This window comes from Chiloscyllium punctatum, chromosome 38 (assembly GCF_047496795.1).
Source record: "Chiloscyllium punctatum isolate Juve2018m chromosome 38, sChiPun1.3, whole genome shotgun sequence".
Taxonomy (NCBI): Eukaryota; Metazoa; Chordata; class Chondrichthyes; order Orectolobiformes; family Hemiscylliidae; genus Chiloscyllium; species Chiloscyllium punctatum.
In genome coordinates this window covers 63,388,415-63,408,948 of record NC_092776.1, presented here as the reverse complement: position 1 = coordinate 63,408,948, position 20,534 = coordinate 63,388,415, and the positions used below count along the sequence as shown (strand labels likewise).

General features: G+C 41.9%; 1 protein-coding gene across 1 annotated transcript in view; it reads left to right on the top strand.

The window, feature by feature from the left end:
* Nucleotides 1–20,534, top strand: part of hk1 (hexokinase 1) — a 117,503-nt gene that overhangs the window by 24,081 nt on the left and 72,888 nt on the right. Inside the window, exon 3 of the mRNA XM_072558015.1 lies at nucleotides 19,095–19,243. Coding sequence (XP_072414116.1) covers nucleotides 19,095–19,243 — 149 coding nt within the window. The remainder of the gene's footprint in view (nucleotides 1–19,094; nucleotides 19,244–20,534) is intronic.

Genomic DNA, 20,534 nt, shown 5'->3' with positions numbered 1-20,534 from the left:
GCCATTTTGGCGAAGCATGTCAGCGGCTACCAAGGGGCGAGAAGCAAAATGAGTTCATTCAAAGCCTCGTTAGTTATAGTTAAAGGACGCTGGCTCGTATTTTATAACCTCCAGTTTCCTGACTTTTGAAGAGGCAGTTTAATTGTCTGAAGGCAGGCTGATCGATGACAGAACTCCAAGCAGGATGACAGGTAGACCCTCCTTCCCTTCTCAAGTGCATGTGTACCCAGAGAGTACTCTGCAGAGGGATTCCTGTCTCCCATAGGTGGCCTGGCTGCTGAATCCATTTTCTAAAGAATTAACAAAGCCCTTGAAAAGGAGCCTCTGTATTGAAGTGACCTTTCACTGTCGCCTTCCACTGCTTTCAAGCTGAAAATGTCCGATTAGCCCTCCAACTTTGAGAGTCTACCTGCTGCTCTTAATTGAGCAGAGGTCGTGTCTCCATACCGACTAAAGGACCACCCTAGTTCAAGTCAAAAGAATGCCTATCTTTTCAGGAGTGGGCTGGGGTCCAGAAAACAGTCCTTACTCCTGCTTCCCACTCCCAAACAGAAAATATAGGCCACTATTTCTTCCTGATACTGGAGAGATCCAGACGGGCAGCTTTAATAGATGGAACCCAGTTGGAGTATGATTTTATAAAATCCATCTTCAAGTTTGTGCAGCGCATACCAACTAATGTCTCACATGAATGTAAGATAAATATTATATCTATCCACAACACAAAGTGGTCCATCGTACACATCTGGTGAACTAGTTGATGGCTTGTAGGTCTACATGATGAATGTACACAGTGTTCAATGGATGTGTAATCTGTGCTTGTATAGGTGTTGCTGTACAGGTGTTAAGTGTATTTTTAATCACTTTTGCAATTAGTTACATTTTCTGGTATATTTCCATATTGAAGAGGATGTAGTCTTTTCTTTCATACTGTCAGATGGAGAACACAAAAGTACTAAATCTCTGCAATACGTTGCTTGAAGTACTCAGCCGATCAATATGAAGAAGATTGATTGTTGCATGTGTACTCCTGTTCTCAGGGTCGAGAGCTATATTTAAGTCGTTAGCTTTCTAATCACATCCATGTTGTGCTAGTGCAAACAAATCAAAGATAGTTGTGTTAGCTGGTGATTTTGTTTACTGATTCCCTCCACAGAAGGTTATAACTGAGTTAATCATTGATCACTTGGCATGGATTTTGAAAAGATTGAATAGATTTCAACAATCTTAAAATCAGCACTCAGCCTCTTTGAGAGAATGTACCAATTAGTCCCACTCCCTGGCACTTTCCTCCAAGTCCTGCAATTTTTTCCCCATTAAGAATGTATCCAATTGTCCATTTAAAGTCAATATTAAAGCTCTGACTATCATTCTTGCTTTGACAGTAAATAACCAAATATATAAATTCTCAACTCATCTCTGGATATTTTCAATTCTTAGAGTTCTCAAAAAAGGGAATAAATAAATGTGGTTAAGTATTTTTAAAATCATGTGATAATGTTTCATGTAGGCGATGTATGTATTTCATACAAATGCCATCAACTATTGACATGGCTTTGGCAGGGGCTGACCGTGTAGGAGAAAGTGAGGACTGCAGATTATGGAGATCGGAGTCAGAGAGTGTGGTGCTGGAGAAGCACAGCCAGTCTGGCAGCATCTGAGGAGCAGGAGAGTCGACATTTTGAGCATAAGCTCTTCATCAGGAATGAGGGTGTGGCCCAAGGGGTCTGAGAGATAAATGGGAGGTGGGTGGGGCTGGGAGGAATGTAGCTGAGAATGTGATAGGTAGATGAAGGTGGGCGTGAAGGTGATAGGTCAGAGAGGAAGGTAGAGCGGATAGGTGGGAAGGAAGATGGACAAGTAGGACAGTTCAAGTTGGCAGTGCTGAGTTGGAAGGTTGGATCAAGGATAAACTGGGGAATGGGGAAATGAGGAAACTGGTGAAGTCCACATTGATCCCACGTGGTTGGAGGGTGCCAAAGCAGAAGATGAGGCATTCTTTTTTTCAGGCTAGAGGAAGAACAGGTGGCTAGAGTTATGTGGTGGAGGAGGCCCAGGACTTGCATGTCCTTGGTGGAGTGGGAGGGGGAGTTAGTGTTTGGCCACAGGGTAGTGGGGTTGTTTAGTCCGTGTCCCAGTGACGTTCTCTGAAACACTCCCCAAATTGACATTGTGTCTCCTCAACATAGAGGAGACCACATTGAGAACAACAGACACAGTAGATGGTGTATGTGGAAGTACAGGTAAATCTCTGAATGTGGAAGAATCCTTTGGGAGCTTGGACAGACTTCCGCATGCATCATCTACTGTGTCCGTTCCTTTCTATGTGGTCTTCTCAATGTTGGAGAGATATGACGCCAACTTACGAACATTTCAGAGAATGTCTCTGGGACATGCACAAAACAGCCCCGATGCCCTGTGGCCGAACACTTTAAGTCTCCCTTCCCCTCCGCCAAGGACATGCAAGTCCTAGGCCGCCTCCACTGCATTACTGTAGCCACCTGACACGTGGAGGAAGAACACCTCCATCTTCAGCCTAGGGACTCTCCATCCACACGGGATCAATGTGGATTTCACCAGTTTCCTCTTCCACTCCCCACCTTATCCCAGATTCAATCTTCCAACTTGTCACCACCCTCTTGAACTGTCTTACCTGTCCATCTTCCTTCCCAAATCTCTGCTCCACCACCCTCTCCAACCTATCATCTTCACCTTCCCCCCCCCCCCCCCCCCACCTTCATCTACCTATTGCATTTCCAGTTACCTTCCCCCTAGCCCCACCCCCTCCCATTTATCTCTCAGCCCCCTTGGGCCACCCCTCATTCCTGATGAAGAACTTATGCTTGAAATGCCAACTCTCCTGCTCCTTGGATGTTGCCTGAGCGGCCGTGCTTTTCCAGCACCACACTCTTTGACAGAGGGAGATCATGCTGAACAAATGTGGTTGAAGTTTTTTTGAGGAGGTGACGATGCATGTACTTGAGGATTGAAGTCGTTTATATAGATTTCAATTAGGCCTTTGACAAGATCCCACATGAGATACTGGTAAAGAAGATAAAAGCACATGGTTAACTTGGCATTTTGGATCCAAAAATTGATAAACTAGCAGGACACATAGGGTGGAGGTAGAAGGTTGTTTTGTGACTGGAGCCCAATTTGCAGTGGTTTTCCACAAGGATCAGTACCTTTTTTGTGATATTCATAAATGATGTAGATGAGAATGTGAGCGGATGAAAAGTTTGCAGATGACAAAGATCAGCTGGGTGATTGACATAAGGGAGAAGATCTTAGGTTACAGGAGGATATAGATGGACAAATCAATAGCAAATAGAACAGTGTCGCAGAGGAAATGAGCGGTTTTGCACTTTGGAAGAATGAACAAGACTTAATGAATGGCAGTACACGACAAGCTTAGAGGATCTTGGGGTGCTTGTATGTCAGTCCCCGAAGGACAGGTGAACAGGGTAGTTATGCACAGAGGACATTTGCCTTTATCAGTCATGGCATAGCGTACAAGAGCAGGGAGGTTATGTTAGAGCTATTAAGTATTTGATAAGGCCACAGCTGGAGTACTATGTGCATTTCTGGTTACTGCACTGTCTGAAAGATGTGATTGCACTGGAAGGGTGCCTGGGGTAAAGTATCTCGGCTGTGGAGAGAGGTTGTGTTGTTTGGAGCAGAAAAAATTAAACAGGAACCTGATAGTATATACGGTTGAGGGGCGTGGACGAGGTGAATAGAAAACAGTTATTCCCTTCTGTCAAAAGGGCATAGTTTTAAGGTGAAGGGCAGGAGATTTAGAGGGGTGGCAGGTATCTGAAATGCGCTGCTTGGGGAATAAGTGAGATCTTTAAAGGTACTTGGATAAGCACTTGTCATTATATTCAAGGCTGTTGGTCTAGCAGTGGAAATTGGGACTAGTATAGATTTAGTGTATTTATGGCAGTGCAGACTTGATGAGCTGAAGGGCCTCTTCCCTACAAGTCTATGATTCCACTTGCCATTACCATAGCTGATTACCAAGATAGTGCTTAGACTGTATTAATCGGGCTAGCTAACCTGAGCAGCCTCGGGACACATTTTCTTGAGGTCAGATGCTTGGAGATGTTTTCTATTTGTTGCACCTGTCCCTGCAGTTACAGTACTGTTTTAATGTATTGAGCTCCCTCATGGAGTCATGCAGCTCAGAAACAGACCCTTTGGTCCAACCACGACTTTTATTTAATGCACATTTCTGAAAGATATTCAAATGTAATGGCAATAGGATCTTTGATCAGGGCAGTTGTCGTGCTTTTCCTTCCTAAAATAAGTTAGTACGGATTCTGATAGATTTAACAACCACCAGATGTTACAGCCACATGTTGTTAGCATGAAGGTAGCTGTTTTATGGTGTGCAGAATGTACTGATAAGTGATCTTGATTTAGGTACTGATTAGATCAAGAACTTTACTGATAACACCAAATTGGATATATGGTAAATTGTACACTTGCAGGATACATGGAGTGGTGATGATGTTGTGCAGTATAGAAAAGTGTGAAGTAATATATTTTGGAAGTATGGTTCGAGAAAGCTTAGAAAAGTGGAACCTTGCCATGTGGCCGCACAAGTAAAGGTAGTGGTTCAAGTAGGGGATGGTTGCTGTATAGTATTAGGCACACTGTTATAGAAATGATAACATTGATAGGGGCACAAAATTCACTAGAACATTTACAAAAATGAAGAATTACTGTTTTAAGCAGCAAATACTTTCATTTATATTAATATGACAAAATGGAGTCATACAGTATGGAAACAGACCCTTCAGTCCAACCCATCCATGCCGACCAGATATCCCAACCCAATCTAGACCCACCTGCCAGCACCCGGCCCATATCCCTCCAAACTCTTCCTATTCATATACCCATCCAAATGCCTCTTAAATGTTGTAATTGTACCAGCCTCCATGACGTCATAGGAGCATTGTAAATAAGGTACAACACTAAGCCACACGAAGAGATATTAGATCAGATGATCAAATGCTTGGTCAAAGATGTTGGCTTTAAGAAGCCTCGTAAAAGAGGAAAGCAAGGTGGAGGCAAGGTGTTTGTAAGAAACTCCTGAACCTGGATCCTGTCATTGGAAGGTATGAAATTGTATAATCGTGTGATTAATACTAGTAATAAATCATAAAAATCCCTACAGTCTGGAAACAGGCCCTTCGGCCCAACATGTCCATACTGACCCTCTGAAACATAACCCACCCGGACCTGTTGCCCTACTATATTATCCTCTATTTACCCTTGCTAATGCACCTAACCTAAACATTCCTGAACACTCTGGGTAATTTAGCATGGCCAATCCACCTAACCTGCACATTTTTAGATTGTGGGAGGAAGCTGGAGCACCCGGAGGAAACCCATGCGGAAATGGGGAGAATGTGCAAACTCCACACAGACAGTTGCCCGAGGCTAGAGTCCAACCCAGGTCCCTGGCGATTAAGTTAGAATTAATGGAGCATGAAAACCTCTCCGCATTGTGAATCCGGAGGCGATTACAGAGAAAAGGAAGTGGGGGGAGGTGGTGAGGACATGGAGGAATTTTGGAATCTCAGAATTTTTAAGTATTTAATATTAAGATGTTGCTTGATTGTGTGCCAGTGTTGTTCAATGGTGACAGGAATGGAACTTGAATGATTTCACGTTTAAGGAGTATAGAATTTGGGAGTTTGGCCAGGAAATCATTGGAATAGTCATGTATAAAGGAAACGAAAGCATGAATGAGAATTTCAGCAGATGAGTGGGGGCAGAAATAAAGTCCCTAAATGCTACAAAGGTGGAAATAGGCAATTTTAATGAAGGCATAAAGTGGTCAGTAGTTTATCACCATGTCAGAGATGATGCCAAGTTTGTAAACAGACTGGCATCTTTTCAGACAGTTGTTAGGGAGAGGAATGAAGTCAGTAGGGAGAGAACTAAATTCGGAGTGTGAACTGAAAACAAGGATATCCATTTTCCCAATATGTAACTGGAGAGAATTTCTTCTAATCCAGTACTGGATACAAGATGGAAAGTCTAATAATATTAGAAATATCGAAGTAGAAGTAACTCCCTCAAGCCTTCTCCACCATTCATATGATTATGGCATTGAGTTCAATACCCTAATCTCCCCCTACTCCCACATCCTGGGTACTTTGGACTTCAGGGCGACAGCATGTTCACAAGATCTACAGAGATTGAACAACAGTTGAGTTTGTAAAGTTAAAAATGTTTTGGTGTATGATGTGCAATAAGACACTAATACAGAGAGCTTTGTCTTAAAACCTGGAACTGATCAAGAAACAATGAGAGCAACGCTAATCTGGAATGTGACTGAACAGTTGAAGATTCTAAATGCATGTTCTAGTCTCTGAGGATTTTTGAAAGATCGTTTAGACATTGACATAGTGTAAGTTTCACTGGACGAGTAATTCAGAGGGTAATGATTTGCATCCCTTCTGTCAGCTGGTAGAATTTGAATTCATTTAATTCATTTAAGAAGTCTGGAATTGAAAAGCTTGTTGATAATGAAACTATTATCAACTGGTTTTGTAATGTCTGAACTACAAGTGTCATGTCGTAGAGTCAGAGTCACAGATTAGATTAGATTACTTAGATTAGATTAGATTAGATTACTTAGTGTGGAAACAGGCCCTTCGGCCCAACAAGTCCACACCGACCCGCCAAAGTGCAACCCACCCATACCCCTAACCTAACACTATGGGCAATTTAGCATAGCCAATTCACCTGACCTGCACATCTTTGGACTGTGGGAGGAAACTGGAGCACCCGGAGGAAACCCACGCAGACACGGGGAGAACGTGCAAACTCCACACAGTCAGTCGCCTGAGGCGGGAATTGAACCCGGGTCTCTGGTGCTGTGAGGCAGCAGTGCTAACCACTGTGCCACCTTGCAGTTTGGCCCAAACTGGTCCGTGCCAACCAAAATGTCCATCCACCCTAACCCCATTTCCCTGCATTTGGCCCATATCCTTCTAAACCTTTCCTATCCATGTCTTTGTCCAAATGTCTTTTAAATGTTGTTAACGTACCCACCTCAACCACTTCAGCTGACGCTCATTCCATATATGTACCATCCTCTGTGTAAAAAGGTTGCCCCTCAGGTTCCCATTTATTCTTTCCCCATTAACCTTAAACTGATGTCCTCTAGTCCTTAATTCCCCAACCCTGGGAAAAAGACTGAGTGCATTCATCCTATCCATGCCTCTCATGATCTTATAAACTTCTATAAGATCCCCTTCATTCTCCTACGCTCTAAAGAAAGAAGTCATAGCTTATGTAAATTCTCCCTATTGAATCTCCCTCAGACCATCGAATCCAGACAACAACATTGTAAATTTTGTTCTGCACTCTTTCCAGCTGAATAACGTCCTTCCCATAATAAGGTGACCAAAACTGAAAACCGTATTCCAAGTGCAGCTTCACCAATGTCCTGTACAACTGCAGTATAACTTCCCAACTTCCACACCCAGTGCCCTGACTGATGAAGGACAGTGTGTCAAAAGTTGCCTTCACTGTCCTGACTACCTGTGACTCCACTTTCAGAGAACTGTGAACCTGAACTCCACGATCCCTCTGTTCCACTATGCTCCTTAAGGCCCTACCATTCACCATGAAACTCTGACTTTAATTTGACTTTACAAAATGCAAGACCTCACACCTATCTATATTAAGTTCCATTTGCCATTTCTCGGCCCACTTCCCCAGCTGATCAAGGTTCTACTGCAATTTCTGATAACCTTCCTCACTGTCCGTGATACTGCCTATTTTAGGGTCATCTGCAAACTTGCCAATCATGCCTAGTACATTCTCATCCAAATCATTGATATAGATAACCAACAGCAATGGGCCCTGTACCAACTTCTGAGGCACACCACTAGTCACAGACCTCCAGTCTGACAAGTATCCTTCCGCTATTATGCTCTGCTTCCTACCATCAAGCCAATTTTATATCCAGTTTGCCAGCTTCCCTGGATTCCATGTGATCTAACCATCCAGAGGAGCCTACCATGTGGAAATGTGTCAAAGGCCTTACTGAAATCCAAATAGATTATATTTACCAACCTATCCTTATCAATCATCTTGGTTGCTTCATCAAAGAACTCTAACAAATTTGTGAGGCATGATATCCCACACACAAAGCCAAGCTGACTATCCTAATCAAGCCCTGACTTTAGGGTGTAGCTTTGCTTGCTGAGCTGTAGGTTTGATATCCAGACGTTTCATTACCTGGCTAGGTAACATCATCAGTGGCGACCTCCAAGTGAAGCAAAGCTGTTGTTTCCTGCTTTTTATTTATATGTTTGTCCTGGATGGGGTTTGTTTTCTGAGGGATTGATAGATGGTATCTAGATCTATCTATCAACCCATCAGAAAATGAACAGGAAATGACATCACCACAAACCCCAGGAACCCCACTCAGGAGAAAGATATAAATAGAAAGCAGGAGACAATAGCTTCACTTCACTTGGAGGTCGCCACTGATGATGTTACCTAGCCAGGTAATGAAACGTCTGGATATCAAACCTACAGCTCAGCGAGCAAACCTACACCCTAAACCTCAACCTGAGCTACAAACCTACACAAACCCTGACTTTCCAAATGCATGTGTATCTTAGAATTTTCTCAAGTAATGTACTCTACACAGATGTTAAGCTTACTGGCCTATAGTTCCCAGGCTTTTCTTTGCAGCCCTTCTTGAATAATGCAACAAGATTCACCACCGTCCAGTCTTCCAGGATCTCCCCCATGGCTAACGATGATGCAAAAATATCAGCCAAGGCCCCCACAATTTCTTTTCTTGCCTCTTGCAGTGTTCTCGGATATATCTGGCCAGGACCAGGAGATTTATCCACCTTCATACATTCTAATATATCCAACACCACCACTGATCTGATCTGCCCCCAAGATATCTAGATAACGTCCCCAAGTCTTCATGTCTTTCTCCGCGATAAACATAGAGGAGAAATGTTCATTGAGAACCTTGCCTATCTGCTGCGGTTCTACACGTACATGCCCTCTTTGGTCCTTGAGGGGCCCTATTCTCTATTTATTCTTTATCCTTTTAATATATTAAAGTACCTTTTTGGATTTACCCTAATCTTCTCAGCCAAGGCTTTTCACCCTCCGTAAACTCCTGTTTCCCCAATATACCTCCAGGGATTCCCTTGAACCCAGCTGCCTGTACCTGGGCCATCCCGCCTCCTTTTTCTGGTCAGAGCCTCAATATCTGTGTAGAGTTCTTTCCATAGGTGTTGGAACAGAATCCATCCATTTTCTAAAAAGAGATCAGAGACGTGCTTCAGGAATAGGAGGATTAATGACCAGGGGAATAGGATTAGGTTAATCAAATCCTTGGGAAAAGTACTAGCCTCAAATTCCCAGTTTCTGTGCACTTATACTGAATGATACTGTGCTTTGCATATTCGCCTCTCGCTGTGTCACAGAAGAGGTGTCCACCATTGTAGAAGCTACCATATTAAACTTTCGTACTCATGAGTAACGTTTATTTTAGTAAAGACCACAAGAATATAAAACCCTTGGGCCCCGGAAATCTGTGTCTTTTTGTCTAATTTCTACTTTAAGAACTGATACTGACCGAGGATGGTACTCACCTGGTAACTTAGCTATTTCAACACAACCCAATTATGATAATTGTTCATTCTAATTAATTAGTGGTCTCCGCTAATGCAATCATTGCTGTCTTCTACTTCTATATCCTTTTTAACTCCATGCTCACTCTATGTGTTATCTTGGTGGAACCCAGCCTGACTGACATGCCACCAGAATTGAAACATTTTGGAATCTCAGTTAATTTATTTAAAGCCAAAGTAATGAGGAAATGCTGCCATTTTATAAGTCGTTACCCTATTTGGTCTCCGGATTCCCTGACAAGAAATAAGGGTTGGGTTAACTCAGTTGGATTGATGCCTGGGTAGTGATGCCAACAGCATGGATTTGATTCCCACACTGTCTGAGGTTACTTCCAATCCTGCTCCCCTTCGCGTGCTTCTTTGAGAGAGCAGCCCTATGCATCTCTGAGACTATAGTGACGTTTTTTAAACAAAAGAAACTGGATATTGGGGAATTGGATTATGAATAGCATTGATAGAAATTGGGCTTGATCTCATTGGACTAGAGGAGATAAAGTGGTGATATAATTGCTGATTTTATGATTCTAAAGAGATCTGTAATGTTTCATATTGTCCAGATTAGTAGAACTAGGGGACAGAAATGAGGTGAATTGGAAATGAAGTTTTAGAACTATTTCAAGTCTGTCTATGGGGAGAAAAGAAACCCACTCGCTTAACCTGCCTATAATCCTTCTGCAGACTCTTTTAAGGAAACAGCGGACGAAGATAGTGTTGAGTTAATTGAAAATAATGAATTCAGTTTCTTTAGAAAAGAGCAGTTTAGGATACTATATATGATAAATTGAGACATACCTGTGTGAGGGTAAAGTACTTGGGAGGAGTTGCTAACTTGAGGCCTCTAAGGGGTGAATCCAAGCCCTTGAAAAACTTTAACTGACTTACTTTAACTGAACAAGTTGACAGTGTCAAGAATAGGGGCAGGAGGAAGAATGTTCATATCGTTGGTATGCCAGAGGGGACGGAAGGCAGTTAGTGAGTTTTTTGAGAACTGGCTGCCACGATTCCTTCACTTTAGAAGCTGAAGCAAGGCGGGTGAAGATTGAGACAGCTCATCAGGTTACGGTGCGTAGATTAGGCTTAGACCAGTGCCCTCACCCTGTCCTTGTGCGATTTCATAATTATGGGGCTGAACAAAGAATTATGGTACCCAATGGTGCTCCGTATTGCTTTCAATGGATTGACATACTCCTTTGACCCAACAGAGAAAGCAGAAACACTTTTTGGACACATTAAAGTAGGCTGGATGCTTTGAATATAGATAATCATGTTTCCTCCTTGAATGAAGGAAGTTTTTTGGATTACTTGAGACATGGTTGAGGGCAGCCGAGACAGCATACTTTGATAGACCCTCAATGACTAAGCTACAGAGAATTACAGCACTTTGGTCCATAATGAATTCCATACACTCATAGACAGCCAAGAGGGAACTTGATTTTGCAAAACAAAAGCTGTTTGAGCATGGTGATAAGCCAGGCAAATATTTAGCATATCGTGCCAAGAAAGAGACCCCCCCCGCCACCGCCCCCGGCACCAAGTCATTTCCTCAATTAGGACTGGGACCCTTACCTGCGATTCCAAAAAGATTAATGCAACATTGCGGAAATTTTACCTCACGTTATATCCAGCTGAGTGTTGAGAGGATAGAGGAGTTACGGTGGAGTCTTTTTTTTTTGAAGAACTTGGATTTTCCAGGGGTAACCCCTGAACAAACACCTTGCCTTAATGCCCCTTTGTCAGTGCAGGAGGCTGTGAAGCAGCTTCAGAGCGGAAAGGCACTCAGTGCTGATGACCTTCCTCGTGAATTTTATAAAGAATTTATAAACATAATGTCAGGGCTGATGCTTAACATGTTCAACCACTTGTACAGTCATGACTGCCTTCCACCATCCTTAAGAGAGGCTAATATCTCTCTTATCCTTAAGAAAGGGAAGACCCTGGAGGATTGTGCTTCTTATAGGCCCATCACATTTTTAAATGTTGATTTCAAAATCCCGTCCTAGACCCTTGCATCAAGGCTGGAAACTGTGCTGCCTTCCATTGTCAAAGAGGACTAGATGGACTTTATAAAGGGCCACAGATCTTCCAATAATTTGTTAGGAGATTACTCAATATAATTCAAACTTGTCAACAACAATCTGTACAGGGACTAGTGATCTCCTTCAATGCAGGAAAGGCATTTGATTGGGTTGAATGGCCATATTGCTTCTACACTTTAGAATGGATTGGTCTCGGCCAAGTTTATATTAAATGGATGAGGCTCCTTTATAGCGATCCTCTGGCCACGGTTCTCTCCAATAGTGTGCGATCCAGTAATTTTAATGTTCCTAGGGGGAGTTAACAAGGCTGTCCCCTTTCGCCATTGTTGTTTACGTTGATGGTTGAGCCACTGGTGGAGGCCATTGATAGGGACCCTGACACATCTGCCTCAGAAGTGGGATTAAAGTCACAGTAAGATTACATTGTGTGCGGATGATGTTCTTATCTTTTTGTCAAATCCAGCAGTTTCAGTACCTGACCTGATCCAATCTATCAATTCGTTTGGTCCCTTTTCACGCTACCAGATTAATTTTACAAAGTCAGAAGCCATACCTGTGGGAGGTCTTAGGGAAATACCTGATGCAGATGGTGAATCCAAATTTCCCTTCAAATGGTCGAAAGGGGGTTTTCTTTATTTAGGTATATGTCTTTGATCATCTATTTATGATGAATTTTACCCCACTGGGGTAATGGATTCTGGGTTTAAACTGTGGGCAGCTTGATGACTTATTTGAGGGAGAAACAATGATGTCCTTTGATCAAATAACTCGTAAGTACGCACTACCCAATAGAAACCTCTTTTTTTATATCAGGCAGTTTTTTTTTACAGATCCGGGACTTTATTCAAAAACAATCACACTTTTAACAGACCCTTACAGATCCGATTTGGAGAAGAGGGTGCTTAGTGCCAACAACACACTCTGTCAACACTCTTGGAAAGTGGCCCCTCGGACAAAACTCGGTGACTTTGTGAGGTCTGGGAGAGAGAGCTAGGGGTTGAGATCTCCTTGGAGTCATGGGAGGATGTTTGAAATCCTTCCTGTATTTTCACAATCTGTAATCGGACCCATGCCTGTGAAGATTATTCATAGTGCCCATCTGGCCCCAGATCTTCTCTCAAAACTCAAAGTGGGATTATCTTCAATATGTCCCAAATGCAGAATGGCTACAGGCACCCTTACTCATTGCTTGTGGTCCTGCCATAGGCTTCATACATATTGGAGTGCAGTGTTATGCGTGATGGAGAGGACTGAATTGGAGATGGAACCAGTTTCTCTTCTCCTAGGGCTGTTCAGGGTGTTTAAACCTCCCCGGGTCTATCAGGTTGGCGTAAGCTAGTCATGGAGCATATCCCTTTAGACTTTCTCATGAGTATAATGCACCAGAAAACTGAGGATTTTAGTAAGAAATGACATCCTTTTTTGGATTACCTAGATACAGACATATCTGTCACTCTAATAAGGGCTTTTATTTAGCCATGATGATGTTGTCTAATAAATCTAATATCCTGAGAGGAAGAATTACGAACAAATGAATATATATTTGTTAATGCTGTCAAAGATCAAGAGCTACTCTTTTGTTCCGCATAGAGATGTACAGCATGGAAACGACCTTTGGCTCAAATTTATTTATTTGTTATTTTTCTTCTATCTGTTTATTTCCTTTATTTTGTGTGTGTGTGTGTATATATATATATGCACATGGGTGTAATCTTTTTCAGTTGGCATTGTTTCTTTGAGTTGTATTGTTGTTGGTTTATTATAATATTAAAACATCTTTTCTCAAAAAATTTTTTAAATAGAAACTTCATCCAGTTTTGTTTACTCTTTGGCAAGATTAATTACATATAATTCGTGGTTTAGTTGGACTCTAAAGATGTTTTTAAATGTAGTTTATGTCCTTGCATTGTATATGTTTAACTAGAAAAAAACATTTTCATGAATATGGTGGCCTTCTAGTTTGTAGATATGCAGTCAACAATTGTTTACATTTCAAATGAGCAGGTTTGCATAGTGCACTGAAAGAAGTCCCTCAGACTCAATTATGTTCTCATTTAATATATGATCTTCAATTCACATTGATCAATTATGCCTATTTGTCTGCAAATGGGTTTGGAAGGGTGATTTTCATAATTCAATTTTACTATTTTATGTGAAATGCTGACAGCTTAGACATAACTACGTGTGAATGAATAATACTTGCAAAGTGCTGAGTCACTATGCTGTTACTCCTGTGAAGGAGATTTGAAAGGAAGTGTTTGAGTTGAAGAGAGGACAATTAGCTCACTGTCTGCTTTCCTTAATTCATTGGAAGCTGATGTGATTACAATTACTGCTGCCATAGATTCTTGAAGTGGCTGTCAAATTAATAACTCGAACCTTCACCATTTGCACAATTACATAATTGGGTAGTGTTGGTTCTTCTGAGTGCTGACTTGTGTAATGATCTGTTTGCTGCAGTGTTCTTTTTCCCCATCCTGCTATTAACAAGGTCAATATTTGGTAGCAAGCCAATAAAATCTGTGATCTCTTAGAAAAGCAACAGTTTAGGAGAGAGCGACCTGTAGTTTGATTCCTGTAGCCATATTGCTCATTTGATAATTTGATGTTCCAGGTACCGCTTGTGGTTATACTTTGATAACAAAGTACATATGGAAATGTACATATGGTACATCTATTCAGTTATGTTTTCAGATTAATTCCTTGCAGTATCTTCTTGGGCAAGGCTTCAAAATTAATTTTGAAGAGTTTTCAAAGATCTCCAACGCATTTATTTGACATACTCCCTAGTATAAATTCGAGTGAGTTCCCATTACCATAGCACACCTCACTACATTTCTTTTCTTGCTCCCTTTTATGGGAACTATCATTTTACCCCCACAGATATTAAGCATGAGATTTATGCTGCTCTTTTCTATTATGTTGATTTTTGGGATTGGAAAGTTTGCAGAAGATATTTGTGAGAATGGTAACTGGAGCTTTGTAACAGGGAGGGACCTGAGAAGTGGGGGTTATTCTCAATAGAGCAGTAAAGACTGTGGTGATTTAATACCGGTCATTCTGCTATAATGTGCGTTTTGTTAACGCGAATTCACTATAACACGATTGCCAAGTTGGGGATGGTTGCTAACAGTTGTATAATGTTCATCACCATTTGTGACTTCTCAGATACTGAAGCTGTCCATGTTCAAATGCATTCAGGATCTGGACAATATCCAGGCTTGGGCTGACAAGTGACATAAAAATGTCAGACAATGACTATTCTCAATGAGCGAGAATGTAACCACCACCTTAACATTCAGTTGTCACCTTGAGATTACCATTGACCAGAAACTCAACTGATCTCCCTACATAGGGGCGGCATGGTGGCACAGTGGTTAGCACTTCTGCCTCACAGTGCCAGAGACCCGGGTTCAATTCCTGCCTCAGGCGACTGACTGTGTGGAGTTTGCACGTTCTCCCCATGTCTGCGTGGGTTTCCTCCGGGTGCTCCGCTTTCCTCCCACACTCCAAAGGTGTGCAGGTCAGGTGAATTGGCCATGCTAAATTGCCCGTAGTGTTAGGTAAGGGGTAGATGTAGGGGTATGGGTGGGTTGTGCTTCGGCGGGGCGGTATGGACTTGTTGGGCCGAAGGGCCTGTTTCCACACTGTAAGTAATCTAATCTAATCTAATAAATACAGTGGCTACAAGAGCAAGGCAGACATTAGGAATACTGAGGCGAGTAACTCCCCCTCCTGACTCCCTAAAGCCTGCTCATTATCTACAAGGCACAAGTCAGGAGTAAGATGGAATACTCCTCGCTTGCCTGGATGATGCAGCTCCAACAACACTCAAAAAGCTTGACCACCATTCAGGAAAAAGCAGCCCATTTGACTGGCACGTATGCACAAACATCCACTGTCTCCACTACTGATGCTCAGTCTACAAGATGCACTGCAGTAATTGATCAAAGATCTTTAGATAGCACCACCTTTCAAATCCACAACCACTTTCATCTAGATGGGAAAGGGCAGCAGACATATGGAAACCTACCATCTGCAAGTTTCCCTCGAAGCCATTCACTATCCAGACTTGGAAACTATATCACCATTCCTTCAGTGTCATTGAGCCAAAATCTTGGAATTCCCTCCCTAATGGAATTGTGGCTCAACCTGTTGCATGTGGACTGTAGCTGTTCAAGAAGAGAGCTCACCTTCTCAAGGGCAAGTAGGGATGAGTAATAAATGCCCATATCATCTGAATGAGTCACAGAATGATTACAGCACAGAAGGAGGCCATTCACCCAGTCATACCCAAAGCCAGTATCCTGTCTTTTCCCTTTTTCATGCACATTGTTTCTATCTGAATAAGGTGGGACTAGATTGGGTTGGGATATCTGGTCGGCATGGATGGGTTGGACCGAAGGGTCTGTTTCCGTGCTGTACATCTCTGACTCTTGAATGCCTCGGTTGAACCTGCTTCCACCACATTTCCAGCCGTTGCATTCGATACCCAAAGTTTTTGCTGTGTGAATAAGTTTGTTTTTCTCATTTCACCCTTTTGTTTGTACATCGCTTTAAATCTTTTTGATTTGCGAGTGGGAATAACTTCCCCAGTGTACACCTTCTATCCAATCCCTTTCCCTCTTCCGGATTCTAATCTTTGGTTCATGTGTCCATAAAAGATTTTGAATATCTCTATCATATCTCCTCTTAATCTTCCCTTCTCCAAAAAGTGCAGACCAATTTCTTCTGTCTACAGAACTGAAGCCCCTTATCCCAAGAACAATTCCCATGAATCTTTTCTGCACTTTCTCTAATGATTCCCATCTACCTGACCTGCCTGACCAGATGCAAAAATTTGGTCTTGAAATTGCTGACATTTGACTTAATCACAAGCAAGTTAGAAACTTGTTTTGCTCTATACAAATTATTCTGGCTTTCCTTCGATTCATTTTCTCCAAATTATGTCGATGTCACCAGTTTCCTCCTCTCCTCTCCCCTCCCCTCCACTTTATCCCAGATCCGACCATCCAACTCAGCACTGCCCTCTTCAAATGTCCCACCTGTCCATCTCCCTCGCCACCTATCCTTGTCCACCCTCCACTCTGACCTATCACCATCTCCCCCACCTTCATCCACCTATCACGTTCCTGGCTACCTCCTCCCCCCCCGCCCCCCCCCCCCCCACCCCCCTCCAGCCACACCCCACTCGCATTTATCTCTCAGCCCCCTTTGGTACCCCCAACATTCCTGATGAAGAGCTTATGCTCGAAACATCCACTCTCCTGCTCCTCGGATGCTGCCTGACCAGCTGTGCTTTTCCAGTGCCACACTTTTCTGATTCACATTTGTTCAGGTGACTGTCAATTTTGTCCTGAGTTACAGTTTCTCAAGGTTTGGAAGCTGACAAATATTTCATTCAAAGAATCACTAAAGTTTACTGTGAAATGCAGCTATCTTATGAACATGCAGGATTCTGTACGTTTAAAGATATTCACCTCGGTTTCATAGGGATGGACTTAGACCATTCAGCCATGAAGCTTATTCTACCACTTCATGAGAACAAAGCTGATCTGTGACCTAGTTCCATATCACATTATTTGCTTTATATTCCTTTATCTTTGGACGACATAGATGTCATCAATCTTTGATTTAAATTAGCAATTGGTCAAGATTGAATTGCTCTTTTGTAGAAGAGAGTTCCAGCTTATCGCCATTCTAGTCTGAAACCATCTGATCTTATCTGATCTCAGAAGCTAAGCAGGTTCAGGCCTGGTTAGTACTTGGATGGGGACTGCGTGGAATACCACATACCATCGGATATTTCTGCTAGTGGTGGCTGCTCACAACATCCCTTTCCACCTGTGTTCTCTATTTGGCCTCTGTAGCACAGTGGTAGCAGACCTACCCCTGGACTGGGAGGCCTGGGTTCAAGTCCCGCCTGCTCCTGACGTGTGCGATAACATCTTTGTTGATTAGAAAAATACGATAAATAAAAATTTAAAGGGAGTGCTAAACTTATACCAGTCTTTGTATTTTCTTCTAATACATTCAGCATGTTAAATTCAGAAATTATAACCTTGGATGCAGTTTTGGTTTGCTGCCATGGATATTTGTGTCTTACTTTTAGGAAAATTACAGGGAGAGATAATCTATTATAAAGGATTTGATTATTAGTAATTGAACGAGGGGGCAAAGTTAACATGAATGTAGGATGGGGAAGTCCTGTTTAATGAACCTGAGTTTCTTGAGGATGTTACTAGAAAAGTCAATAAGTAGATGAAAAGGCTTCTGATAAAGTCCCACGCCGCGTACTTAAGCACATGGGATTGGGCGTAATAAACTAGGATTGAGGATGGACAGGAAGTAGCAATAAGTAGGTCATTTCAGGATGGAAAGCTGTAACAAGAAAAATACCAAAAGGATCAGTGCTTCCTCCCTACTGTTGACCATCTGTATTTTGGATGTTGGAGTGAATGCAAGATTGCCAAGTTTGCAGATGTCACTAAACATGGGAATTTGATTGCGAGGGGGATAGAGAGAGGCAGGAAGGCAATTTAGACAGACTGAGTGAATGGGCAAGTGCATGGCAGATGGAGTATAATGTGGGGAATTGTGAATTTATCCACTTTGGTAGGAAAAATGAAGGTGCAGAATGTTTCTTAAATTATGCAAGATTGGAAAGTGTTTCTGTCCAAAGGGGCCTCGATATCCTTGTTCATTACTCACTAAAATTGCAGCAATGAATGTTAGCCTTATCACAAGAATTTGAGTACATATTTAATATTTCTTCAATTGTGTAGAACATTTAGATCATGTGCAGTTCTGGTTCCCTTGCCTAATGAAGGATACAGTTGCAAGCAAGGGAGTAATGTGTATGTTTACCAGTGGTGGGAATTTTGAGGGTAGGCCTATATTCTCAAGTTTAGAAGAATAAAAAATTATCTCACAGAAACTTGCAAAGTTCTTAAAGGGATGGACAGAATAGATACAGAAATTATGTTTCCCTCACTGGGTAAGAGGAGTTTAGAACCGGGCACACAACCTTAGAATTAAAGACAAGCTATTCAGGACTGAGGTGAGGGGGAACTTTTTCATTCAAAGTGAATTGTTTTTTTACTTCAGAGGGTTGTACAAGTTCTATCATTAAGTAAGTTCAAGGGAGATTGATAGATATCTAGTTACTAGTGACATCAGAGGATATGGGGATATATGGCACTAAGGTAGATAATCAGCCATGATCTCAAAAGGCAGAACAGGCTTGTGGGATTGAATGGCTTGCTCCTGTTCTGTGTTCCTCCTGGATTTCCTGATAACAGATTCCTCTTAAGATATTTTAACTGGTAGGCACTCTAACCACAGCTTTTGCTTCTGATATTTACTACAGAAAAGGGAGACTTTGTTGCTCTGGATTTAGGAGGCTCCAGTTTTCGCATTCTACGTGTAAAAGTGTCTTGTGAGCGACAGCAGAAGGTGGAGATGGAAACCCAGATCTACCCCACACCAGAGGATATCATGCACGGCAGTGGTGCTCGGGTATGGGTTATTGCATTCACTTTTATAAATTTATTTGAAACGTTACTTAAGGGAGAACCACATCGCAGAATAAATTGTCTTCAGTTGTAACATTTCACAGCTAAATGCCCATCTTTGAAAAAGCCATCTATTTAATCCCACGCTCTTGTTTAATTAAGTCACTCCTGCATAGTTCAGGTAATGATGAAATACACAATTTATGCAAAAAACGAAAAGAACTGCAGATGCTGGAAATTTGAAAGCAAATTAGAAATTGCTAGAAAATCTCAATGTCTGGCAGCGTCAAGTGGAAAGAAATCAGAGTTAATGTTTCAGATGCAGTGACCCTCCATCAGAACTCCTTCAGAACATAATGTATGCACTTCAGTGATGTGACTGTCTTTAAAGTGTACAAATAACAACAGTAATTAAAATTATGCTAATATAAGTAGGGAGTCACTTAATAAGGTAGAAGAATCATTAATATAAAATTGCTGCTGAGAAGTCAAGCTTGAGATGAATTTACACATTTGTTTGAGCATTGAATGATTTGCAGCAGGAAAGTTTGAGACACATCATTGCATCTTTTTAAGGAGAAAAGTAGCTAAATTTTTGAGAGAAAGAAAGACATCAGGAGAGTGTTGGGTTAGTTGTGGATTGCTCTAATACAGAATCAACATTGCCACAATCAATCTGAAATGACTCCTTGACTGCAAATCATAATTGGCAGCAAGAAAAGTAAGAGGGAGAACCTGGGAGGCAAAACCCTCATGCCGTTGACATTTCACAGAAAACCTGTATGTGCGAGTCTTCTGTTCAGGTTTCCAGTCAGCTGAATGAGCGGCGACACAGGTATACTGTTATCACAAGCAACACTTGGCCCAGGAGCATATTTTCCAACTCGAGCAGCCAGGCAGATCCTTCAATTCACCTCTGGTCTGACTAGAATGGTGGAGAGTCCCAGTCTTGACTAATTACTTCTATTTTATAATCAATCCATTGAAAAATATCATCTCACGTCTGGAGTAGATGGGATTTGAACCCGGAAGTAGGGATCCTACTGCTGCACCACATGATCCCTTCTGATTGATCAGAGCCAAACCCTTTTACTGGGAACAGGAGTTTAATATAGGTGCAAGACAAAGCTTACTGCTTCTAAAAATACAAAATCTGTTGAAAGAAAGAAAGGAGACTCTGTGGGTAAGTGATTCTTCATTTGTATAACAATGTTTTCCAAACTTTTGCTGGTTACAACATTGGTTCCAGCAGCCCTCTGATGTGTTACCTAAACAGTTGCACTTTGTCTGAGAGT